Source organism: Dysidea avara, chromosome 9 (genome assembly GCF_963678975.1).
Source record: "Dysidea avara chromosome 9, odDysAvar1.4, whole genome shotgun sequence".
NCBI lineage: Eukaryota > Metazoa > Porifera > Demospongiae > Dictyoceratida > Dysideidae > Dysidea > Dysidea avara.
The window spans coordinates 11,658,514-11,671,355 of NC_089280.1; the positions used below are offsets into that span (position 1 = coordinate 11,658,514).

At 38.1% G+C, this 12,842-nt stretch overlaps 1 protein-coding gene across 5 annotated transcripts in view; it reads right to left on the reverse strand.

Moving 5' to 3' along the window:
* Window positions 1-12,842, reverse strand: part of LOC136266343 (uncharacterized) — a 147,241-nt gene that overhangs the window by 87,143 nt on the left and 47,256 nt on the right. For 3 of the 5 annotated variants that reach the window (XM_066061362.1, XM_066061365.1, XM_066061361.1), the window contains exon 2: window positions 7,366-7,605. The exons of the other annotated variants lie outside the window; for them this stretch is intronic. In XM_066061362.1, coding sequence (XP_065917434.1) covers window positions 7,366-7,605 — 240 coding nt within the window. The remainder of the gene's footprint in view (window positions 1-7,365; window positions 7,606-12,842) is intronic. 5 annotated transcript variants of the gene reach the window in all.

A 12,842-nucleotide genomic window follows, 5' to 3' on the forward strand; every position in this document is an offset into this window, starting at 1 on the left:
CTAAAGTAGCTTGTGTGAAAATTTCATGTCCATTGGATTAAAAATGATGGAGTAGTTCTAATTTAAGTGAGAGGGTGTAGAATAGCAAGATGCGTACGCTTGTTGCTATGGGATACCTAATTTATGGGTACTAAAATGTGTCAACATGTCACAGACTAATTAAGTGACCAAAATATTTATTTTAGTGCAAAACAGACTATGTCTTGGGAAGCTTTGTACGAACTGTACAGAGCACCCTTAATATCATGGACTACTCCAACTTGTTTCAGTACTTTTTATCGATATGCTATGATCCCTACTCTAGTGGAAAATTCCAAAAAAAATTTTGTGTATTAGTTTGTAAACTTTTTTGTAAATAATTATTATTACTGGTGAACCCACACATACCCCATCTGAAATGGCACCACGCGCCCCAGCTATATCAATTATCATCTGAAAAGTGAAGTACCCATTACACTTTGTTGTCGGCTATAGATGTTCAACCCATTACACAGCAGTACGAATCAAGAACTGTTCGAAAACCAATTCTGCAATCAAAATAGCTGCTATGAAAAATACAGGCGATTTCCGTTACAAAGGGAAGCCATCATGTGCTACCGCCAAATTGACACTTTTTGCTGTCAGCAAAGATAAATGGGACACAAAGGAGGACACTGGTAAGTCCATGAAGAATGCATTGTACATACTGCGGTATGCCAAAAGGCACCTCTCAGGCCAAAGCAACGTCAAACAGTGAATAAATTAAGCCGGTAGCCTTACGCTTGTCTTAAGGCATCAGTCAGTCAGTCAGTCAGTCAGTCAGTCAGTCAGTTTAAAATTCTGTTAAATATATATATTTTTTAAATTCCGTAGCAACTTGTTGAAAGCGTTTCGGGTTAATCTAAAAGATTTTTTTGGGCTTAGTTTTACCTAACCAATACTGCCTCATCGTTGTCAGGGAAAATTGAGGCTGGTTTTTGGGTCATGTTATTTCATGGGCCATGCCTACTCCTTTGTGGTCCCTACTATACAGTACTATGGTACTGTATGATACAGCCAGCATAGGGATGACCTACAGTAGATTGTCGGCACATTTGGCTTCATCATATCTGATCAAAGCCAGTAATCTGCCAACAACCAGCATGCATGGTTGCAACTAGCATTTTCTACAGACTATCACTTGATTAATAGTCAAACTATGATGATATGCTTGGATAGGTTTTGCTAGGTATTTAACGCTTCCTAACAAAATCACCTGCATGTGTTGTACTAACTAAGACTCTACGTGAACATTAGTTGTCGTCAATGTAAGAGTCAGTCAAGAAGACCTATCATTGGTGATGAATAGCAAACAACATTTCCTTCTATAGCCAAGTAGATGTCTTCAAGAATGAAGTTGTAGTCAGGGCTACTGATTAAAATGTGCATGCCAAGTGAGTCCATAGGTAAAGTGTCGGAAATGTGCACTGGATATTTACTATGGATGATTTACTTCAGCTTTATACTGAGGCAGATAGACCTGGTACTCAAGCCACACATTTACAAAGAGTCCTGTCTGAGAACCCTTCCTTATGGAAACATTGATGTATAACAGATAAAAATATCACATATATCATATCTATGTCAGATTTCTTTGGTGAAAGGTAATTGTTTAACAATTCCCTTTCTGTGGCCAGAGTCTGGGAAGGACTGATAATAGCCCTACCCCAGATGACTTGCTAACCCAAGTATCTGCCACAACAAGTCTGGTATCAATGGCTTAACATTTTTGGCCTATACAATCTAAAACACTACAAAAAAGTTTGTCACATAACTGTCAAGGCCTTGTACACTTACCAAACCCTCCACAATCAACTGATAGTGTGAGGTCTGCAACAGCAGTAACCAAGAGAAAAGGAACTTGGGGCATTAAACTGAGGCTGTGGTGTAAAAAGGTTAGTAAATAACATTAACTCACGATAAACTCATGTGTATTTTGTTTGCAAGTACATAACTTTTGATTGATGAAATGCTTGCTGATGATATTCATGTACAGTCTACAAATCCTTTGCTAAATTGATCTGCAATAACCATAGCCTGTTGTTGTTTGCTACGTATTTTGTCTTGTTGCAGGTACTAGCAAGTGATGTCAGGTGTGAGCTGCACTGCTATGAACTCCGTACGGTATAGCTGAACTATCTACAGGCTGATGTTTGCTAAACGCTCTACAGGGTTAAGCTGAACTCTACATGATGACTTGATTGTAGATGATCTCTATATAGGGTGACTTGTAACATACCTAAATTCTACAGGGTGCAGAATCCTCTATAGGGCGACTTGTAACATTGTTGAACTCTCTACAGAGTGACTTGTTTGTATAGCTAGCTACAGGATGACTTGTTTTTTTTTAAGCTGAACTTTCTACAAGGTGACTTCTATGTCTACATGGTGACTTGCAACATAACTAATCTCTGTATAGTGTGACTTGTAGCTGAACACTCTACAGGGTGATTTTTTTGTAGATGAACTCTGTACAGGGTGATTGGTTTGTAGCTGAACTCTTTATATACAGGATGACTTGTTTGTAGCTGAACTTTCTACAGGGTGACTTGCAACATGGCTGAACTCTGTACATGGTGACTTGTTATGTTGCTGAATGTTCTAATAGAGTAACTGCACTATTAGAGTATGAATATTTCGACTGTGCACTTGTTACACCTGATTGGTTTGCACAGTGATTATTAATCTGATTCCTTGTAAACCACTGAAACACCTTTCTAAAATAATTAATCTATCTAGTTGCTTATTTTCCATTAATTAGTTTAACTGGTAGGTGTGTTTTTTATTCACAAAAAATCACGTGTTTATCATGCACAGTTGGTGTTTTTGTTGTAACTTCAATGTATTTTATTGTATCACAATAAATTGCAAGTTAACATGCATGCTGCAGATATCACAATATAGCACTATAAGAACTTGCACATAATTTCTGTGACCTAAGTGCACGCTATAGCGTACGGGTGCGCTATGATCTAAGCACGTGAAGTAATGTTGAGATGGTTTCAAGTATTGTGTAATCAACAAACTGGTTTAACAGGTTTGCGGTCACATGACATGCCACGTTCTTGAAAGGTGAATGGCCTAGTTAAAGAAAAAAAGTATCGCCACTTAATGAAACATTATTGCGGCCACGTAAATGTGATCACTGCTGTGAGCTTAAGGGTGCCACTATTGCATGATCTACCGAGAGTGTGGAGACTAGCAGAGTACTGTGCGATGCTCTTGCTGCTGCATGATATGCAACCTCATGATATACCAAAGCACTGCTGCATGAATTTTATGGCTCCTGCATGTCTGCTATTACTGTTGCCACAACTATTGAACTACAACTCTGCCGCAAGTAATTTACTTCTACTGTTTCATTGCTAGTATTGCTGCCACTGCATGCATGCTCTTCACTATAGCCTTGCGAGTTATCACTGCTTCTGCAGACAGGCATGTCCTAACTGTTGCTTTCATGTAATACCATGCTTATGCGACTGCTACACTATTTAGTGACCACCTCAGTTGTCCAATCCCACTCTAATCTTACTAGCTGATGCATTATCATTACTGTCACTGACATCATTATATTTCCATGATTGACCTACCACTAATGTGTAACCACTCTCCAATCCCTTCTACACCAACCCCCCCTCTATGCTATTAATTATGTACCTAGTGGGTATTTGTACACATTTCTATGTCAAAAGTGTATTTTACTTTAGTAATACTATTATCTCCTTAAGCATGGCAGCTCTTAGACATGCTTGGGTTATTCCATTTCCACCTTTGAGTATGTGAAATTGCCACCAGGTAGTTACATTGCAGTAACTTTCTGTCATTGAACATGCATATGTGACCACTGCACTTCAGCTGTGGTACTCTCTACAGGCTTGCTCCATGCCCATGCATATGCAGGTCCATTGGTGGCTACAGGCAGTTAGGAGGTGCGCATATCTACACCACGGTTGCACATCCCTTCTCCATGTATATAACACCTTACTATAGGGTTTCCTTTCCCTGGTTTAACAGTAGGATAGGCGTCATTGTCTAGGGCCCCTTTACAAGCTTTCCATACCTCTGCAACCTACCTACGTTCTTATGCAATTAAATATTTCATTCGGTTGCTAATGTAACTTGTAATATCTCCAACTGTTGCATACCTATATAGCTCAATGGCCGTTGCTTTCGCAGGCATGCTCCATACTCAGGCATATGCATGTTCATTGGTGGCTGCATGCAGGTAGGAGGCTGGGTGCATATATCAACATTTACCAGCTTGTTTTGGAGGTACATACCTCCAATCCTCAGTTGCACTTGCCTTCGTCAGTACATAGTGTCTGTGTGCACAAGAGTACTCTTGTACTTTAAACTTGAAAGCATCTGCATACAATATAAACTGCTAAAATCATTGCAGGCTTTTATACTACATATGTAACCTCTTTAGCTCTAATTGTAAGTTTACCAGTGCTTACCAATGTCTGTATGTATAGTACTTGGCTGCATTCAGACTTGGAATACAACTGTTGCTGCTGCTTATGGGCTTTTACATTTATGTTCTGTTTACATGCTTGCAAAAATGCATATCAGTATTTGCAAAGTCACTTAATGCTCACTAATGTGTGCATAAATTAGTTGCTGCATACAGGTAGTTGACACTCGCATACAATCAATTGGCAGACCTACTGTGTACATTACATTCATGTTATATTTACACACTCCTTTATACTTATGCTATACCTGCACACTCCTTGGTACTCACAGGTTCTCAGGCATTAGTCCCTGGTGGTCCTGCAAAACTCTGCTTAGTAAGATGCTTACCGCTATCGGTACACATACAGGCTCACTTAGTTGTATTCTCATTTGGCATTGTCGTAATTTTCTATATACCATCGGGATGTGTCATATACTTCATGCATACTTGTGCTATGTGTGGTTATTATAACTACAATAATATTACTGTCTGTGTACTAATATAATTTTATATGTGGGGTACAGCAAGCTTGGGCAACTGGGGAAATTTGGAGGAATTTGGGTGAAGTAGATGCTAGCTATGTAGCTGTAATGCTTTATCAATTGATGCCAATATTAATGTCCATGACATAGCTTGGTCTGTCATTTTGGTTGCTAGTGATCAATTGCTGCAATTTGACATGTCTTAGCGGTTTACTTGCAAATGCTATGTTCATTGTTCATTCATCTACCCTGTTTATGGAAGAACTTACTGCCCGCCCTATGATTTCCTCAGTTGCCCGTTATTCATCCAAACTCATCCTCTCTATATCACATATGTGACCGTCTCAGCAAAAACCCGACTTGTTCGCACAAGCATGCGTATTGAGAAAAACGCAATTTAAAAATAATTCGTAAAATTACACATGCTGCAAAGAAAAATACGCATGCTGCAAAGAAAAATACGCAAGTTTTTATTGGGCCAGTATTCGAAGAAGGAAGACTCACATCGATTAAAACAATATACCATCTTATTCACCTGCTCATGGAGAGTTCGAAAATCTTTGTTTCGTTTCTGTAGCTTCAATGGTATGCATGTCACGTGCGTTTGTTTACGATGCAGTAAATATAAACAAGATCGTCATCGTTTCTTCTACCAAACCTCTTTCATATCCATATGCGCAAGTGTCTACATGGCTAACATTATACCTTGGCTGATGTACTGATCCATGGTGAACATTTTAAGCCAAATTGCAATGCTGTAGACTAATCCAAACGGAAGTTATGACTGCGAATGTAAGCGCCCGTAGTTTATTTTCAGTATAGTCACTGTACAAATCAATTATCTTACTCTTCCTACTGACTAGTGCTATAATTTCAAAACTACACACTACAGAAGGCTGAAACTTTGGTGATCCATTCCTTGGACACTGCTAATAATGTTGAGTGAATAAAAAATTTTTTTTAATTGTGCGAACAAGTCGGGTTTTTGCTGAGACGGTCACATATATGATCTATATATATATATACATATTGTCATGTTATGCACGATCTCATGTAGATATAATGCTATTATAGTATCATTGTATTCTTGTTGCATGATTGTTGAACTTGTGTATTGTCACGTATACCACTTTTCAGCTACTTGAATTTGAAAAAGATCGAGATACTCTAATAGAGCAGTCATCATAATATACTCTAATAGAACGGTCATCGCAATACTTTAATAGAGCATTCGGTATAGAATATAGCCACTGTTCTACTTAGTCTAAGCCATTACATCTATGTTAATGTCCTCAAATCACTCAAAAGTTCCAGTGAGTCATCTGCATTGGGCTAATTGATCATACATGTGAGCATGTCATGCATGCATTAGCAATTACAAACCCAATGGTTTCTGTATCTCAAAGAACTAAGCTTTCACTGAAATTTTGAAAGTAAAAGAGTGCAACCCTCAAAAAGGCTATGGTGAAAAAAGATGTGAAATCCAAGGTGGCGGCCAAGAAATGACAGGTTAATGGTAAAAATTTTAATAACGACAATTCACCTGAATTGTTGTTATTAAAAGTTTTACCATTGACCCACCATCAGTCATTTCTTGGCTGTCAGATCATTTTTCACCATAGCCTTTTTGAGGGCCACACTCTTTTTAACAGCTTGGCTGTTTTGGATTAGATCTTTATTAACTGCAATATTATTACAAAATCTAGAAGCATACAAAACTAGATACAATAAATCTAAAACCATAGATATACAAATAGCCAAATAATTGTGGTTGCTACCATGGTAACAAGTGTACAAAAATGTGATAACCCTTGAGAGTAATTATGTGCAAAATTCAGATTTGGTGTATACACTATTATAATAAAAAATATGAAATTTAAAATTGCCTAGGAGTTGATATCTTGTTATGCCATAAACAGGGGCCATAATTGGGAAAGCTACTGATTCAGCATTGCTATCATGCCAATATACAATCTACCAACATGTATCTTCAGGAAAATGCATGATAGAATTGGTCACCTTGAATGGCACTGATGTGACTCGTGGGCTAAATACTAATACAAAAACCATAAATATACATATAGCGGCATAATGCCATGGTAGCTAACAAGTATACAAATAACTAACAACCCTTGAGGGTAATCATGTGCAAAAACAGCATTAAGATATGTGGTATAGATGTGAGGTTATAATCAAAAAAGTGAAATTTAAAATTGTCTAGGAGTTGATATCTTGTTGCACCGTGGTAACATAAACAAGGGCCGTACAGTGGGAAAGCTACTGATTCAGCATTGCTATCATGACAATATACAATCTATAGACAGACTCTTTCAGGAAAAGCATGATAGAGATGCCACCTTGAATGGTACTGATCAATCAAATTTGGGTGGACTATTATTCTTTACATACCATGAGATGACAAGTTGTCCACTGCATCAATCAAATGTTCCCAAGAAGCATTAACATGATTATCCAACCAGTCAGACAACATATCTATACAGCAGGCCTCACAATCATTGGGGTTGTCCTTTTCTATGATTTTCATCACACTGTGACCAATTTCCAATTGGACTCCCAACTGTTTCCATTCTGATGACCACCATGGTACCACGTAGTTATGAAGATCTTTTAAAGCTGGTCTTCTTTTTCCTGCAATGATAATCACAATAAGCACATTATTAACTATTTCATTTATGCCACAAAATTTTTAATCCAAAGGGCTTATCTAGAAATATCATCCTAAAAACCAGCCTCACTTTTCTTCATACTCGATAGGCTGCATTGGTTAATAATTAGGCATACTCAAGCAGTTCAGAGTGACTCTAAACCCTTCCAACAAGCATCTACAAAACTTAAGTTTTTATGTAACTAAATTGTTTGCTATCTGACTGACTGACTGACTGATTGACTGACTGACTAATTCCTCCAGCCAAGCATATCTCAACAATAGATAAGGCTATGTGCTTGATTTCTTCACTGTTCGATGTCACTTCATCCTGAGGCATGCCTTTTCTCCAATTGTAGCAGCTACAATGCACGCATCATGGGCTTACCCTTGTTCTCCTTTGAGTTCCATTTTTTTCTCCACTATAACATAGGTGTTGATTGGTGGTAGTACATCATGGATTTAATGCTTTAATTTCTGTGGATTGATTGTACAGAAGCTTGTTGTACTGATCTGTGTGTGTAATGGGTGGAACACAGCTGACACTGAAGTAAATGGTCATTTCGCATTTCAGTATTGATAGTTGGAGCATGTGTTCAGTCATAATTTCTGTAGTGGCTGGACTGATTGCAGAGGCACTTCTTGTATAACAGGTGGAACATATTGTAGCTGAAAATGAAGCAGAATAGCCACTTTGCACTTCAGTCATTGATAGTTGGGCCATGCGCTCAGTTGCACAATTAAGTTTTACAATGTATCCCTTTGATGTGGTATGTGACAGCTCACCAGTAACAAATTACTATAGAACTTTTACACTTTTACATTTGAGTAGGTATCATAGAAACAATGAAACAAGTGATGTCATCTACACCTCCAGCTATGACATTCAATTCCTACTTCATTCAGTCTTGGCTATACTACCAACAGGCTGTATTCTGTATATGACTGAAGTAGGAATTAAATGTAAACTAGTATAGCTGCAGGTGTAGATGACCTCCCTTATTTCATTGCTTTATATTATACTAGCATTGGTACCTGCCCTATGTGCAGGACCATCTCCACATTAAACATTTTAATGCCACGAAGAGGGACTAAGCATTAAACACCAGCACTGCTAATGTAGCTATGTAGGGTACATGGTGATGTCACATTTTTTAAAGAGCATGAGGTTTTCTTATGTCATTAATGATGCAAAACACTAAAGTTTATTGTTTGTGGTTTTGACAGGAATGTAGTTTAATTATTCAGTGCATCTTCCCTACCAGTGACTTCAACGTGCTGTATAGAACAAACGAAACCTTTGCTGCTTTACATGAGAACTAATGCAACAATAATTAATATATTGGGAACCAAGCATAAATATTAGTGTCCTATATTTGCTGTGTAGCATGTATGTCGATAGTGCTTTAAAGTACATGATCCTTATGCAGTACATAATAATTTATAGTGAAGCATGCATGCAAGGCTAGCTAATTAGTTAAACTGCATGTGAGCTAAGGCAATTGTATACAGTATACCCTACATTACATACAGGTTGTGTACACACGGTACAGCTTCAGTTTCTACATTTTGATGTTTACCTTACCGACTGTCACAAAGAGAAATGAACTTGAGCATAATTTAAAGTCAACACAATTTGCAGTTATAGTTACTGCATGGCAAGCAAAAGTTCAGAACTTGTCCTATGCACTTTCAGTTCTGATGTTGCAGTGACACATATACCTCTTGCCATACAAAACCCAGTTTTGAAACACCTGCAGTGTAATTGACCAATAAGGTAATGTATGAATCTTTAGAGTGAAAGCATGTAAGCAGGATAGTGAAACAGTTGTGCCAGGTCAGATGCAGTTCCTCGGTGTAAACTATGGATCTGCATGGTTCCAGTATTATCATTTTTCAGATGCACAGTAGTATTTGTTCAATCATGCAAGCTGCCTATTACTACAGCAGTATTGAGGTAAGTCTGAACAAACAGTTTTTCATGTCAGTGCACACCTATGTGCTTAAAACAAAGATGTAGATATTCTGGATACTGGTGAAAGAAGCTTTTACCTACTCTAATACAACACACTGGACCAACACACTGGACCAACACACAGATGGACAAATATGTTGGCAATTAGTCTGCCCTGTCCCAAAAGTGCTATAAGAGTCCCTATTATGTGAGGTAATTCAGTGCCAGTGCTGAAAAATTGATCATAAGAGTTTGTAGATGAAGACTTGCATGGAACAGATAGAGCAAAAAGGTGCATCAAAAAGGTCCCAAAAGTGAAAAAAAAGTTATGACCTAGGCGGGGATTGAACCCTGGCTGGTTATAATAACTTGGGGTTAAGGGAGGTGCACAAATCGCCACAGTTGTTTATCAGTGGTTTTGACAGGAATGTAGCTCAACTTTTCAGTGATCCTTCCCTACACCAGTGCCTTCATCGCCCTATAAAGAGCGAACAAAAGCACGTATTGATTTGCTACAACAACACTCGAGTTGCCAGATGATGGGCGTTTAATTTCGCTAAAGTCCCGCCTCTATACGTACTGTGCATGCCAAGATATGATGAGCTAAAAGTCGTGTTTTAAAAAGGTGTTCACAAAAAGGTACTGAGTAGAAAGAAAAAAATCTGTCAACACGTGGATTTGAACCCACGACCTCTTACACGCTAGTCAGGCGTTCTACCACTTGAACAGTATGTACTGTGGTTTTCAAAGGAATGTTGCTCAAGTTTTCTCTACACCTTGGCCTTCTACGTGCTGTAGAGACCGAACGGAAGCACTCGTGAACTCGTGATAACAATCTTAGAGTAGGCGGATGATGAGCGCTTCATTATCAGCACAGACTATGTCGATTCGCGCCAAGTCTGGTGAGTAAGCAGCGTGACCGTCAGACAGACAGACAGACAGACATTTTCAGCTTTATATATATAGATTATCTGTTCTTACACATAAATATAATTTACATTTTTTTTATACTACAGTGTATATTACAGGCTTCTATTATTGAATTCGGCACCTTTGTTGCTTTTGCAGTAGAATTCATTGATTCGATAATATTAGGAATTAAGTAGGGCTGAAATGATCATGGTATTTTAGTATTCAGGTAATCACGAATACTAGTTGCATGTAGTCATACCAATTTGACATGTTTTGTACCAACCTTAAACAGTTTACAGCTATTCAAGTAGCAACAATGATACACACACTGTATTAAAGTACTAATGTTAGTGTCCCTGACAAAAAAAAACAACAATTATGCCAATCAAATTCTGCAGCCTTCTTTGCGTCACTTCCGGATGACAAATGCATCATGTGAGCTGGGTCATGTGATCTTAACGAGTACTTGAGTACCAATTTTACTATTCAAGTAGCAAAATCCTTAACGAGTACTCGTCGAATATTAGTATTTGTTTCAGCCCTAAAATTAAGTAAGATGAGCAACTGACTGCAGTGGTGGAGGTCCCCTGGACAAACTTTATTCTAACGTTTTTGGTGTACTTTTTTTTACTTCTCGGTGACTTTTATTACAGTATCTCGATTCACATGTTTGGTAATTGCTTTAAATCCACATGTTTGGTAATTGCTTTAAATCTAGCAGTTTCAAACCACAATAGGTTTGCAATATGATAGTTACAGTACTTCATGTACACAGACCAACTTTTTAAGTTATTCCGTCAAGCAGATTACCTTGTAGGGATGAAACTCTTTGACATTCCCTATCCACTGGATCCGCCCCTGAAATGACTAATATATCATCCAATGATTTCTGGTATTGTCTACATTCCCCATTTCTTATTAATGTATTTCAGGCATTTCCAGACATCAGCAGATTTCTTTGCTTAAACTTTGTTATCTCCCCTGATATAGTGCAGTGACACTTTACGAGATCAATTGCACTGGAAATAATTATGTATTTGTCTATATGTGCGACAGAGTACATATGAAGCAACTATAGTTAACTATGTACCACTCTGTGTGGGCAGTTCAAGTGCTATAATTCGTATATAGCATTGCTGCACTAACCACAGCGAGTGCATTATAACTTATAATGCACTGACCGCAGTGCAACATATGTGACCAGATCTGCGAAAAAGGGACATAATCGCACAAGCCTAAATTTACAGTATAAAGCATTGAATACATTGGGTGAAATACTTGCATATTATTGAAAAATTCCGTATATTCTTTTAACCCCTCTTGTTTAGTGAAGGAAGGGATTAACACTAAAAACCTGGATATCATCTTATTCGCCTGCTCAAAAGGAGTTAGAAAATTGTTGTTTCATTGCAGTAGACCCAAGGATACGCAAGTTATGAGCGTTTGTTTACGTCATGTCGAAGTGATCGTACGCGATTGATTTTTCTTCACGAATTTTGCAAGTGTATGCAGTGACAAAGGGCGAGTAAAGGAAAAACTTACCCAGTAATTCATTCCCCTGTTCATGGCGAACACGATGGTGAAAAGTTTAGCTCTGTACCTCGATCCGTTGGTACGTTATAACCGTTTTTGTAAGCGCCTGTAATTTATTCTCTCTATACTTGCTGTACAAATCGATTTTTCTGTTGTTGCTACTTTGTAGGGCTGTAGCTGTAACTCCCCGAGTGTTTGGCATATGAAGCTGAAATTTTGCCAGTGGGTACACTTGGCTACGTAGATTATAAATATTCAATAAACAGGAATTCAGAAAAAATGCGATTATGTCCTGTTTTCCCAGATCCGGTCACATATTTTATTGCACTGGTTACGGTTTTGTGCTACATTGCACAAGTGCCAGTGGCTAAGGCCGTTATGACACCTCACCTAATAGGTGGCAAGACGCTACACTGTTTACTCGAATTCTTATGTAGCCTAAGATGCGAAATTCGATTGTGGGGCCATACAGGGAAAGTCACTACTATGTTATACATGCTATCTAAAAGTAGCCAATGGCGATCAAAGAGGGAAACACGGCAGGTAAAACTCTATTTACATATATATAAACGTAGTTACATACCTTACTAGTTTGATCGAAGCTTCCACCTTAACAAATCGCTTTTTACAATATTATAATTGATACTCACCATAACAATTGATTGTGGCGTTGTCATGTGATTGTATGCTCAAAGCCATGCTTGATACGTAATAATGTCGTTAATTTTAGAGCACCACAATCGATATCGGCATTCTACCTTATAAAGAAATGTAGTTGCAGTGTTGGATCTTTCCACCTATTAGGTGAGTGGTACATAACAG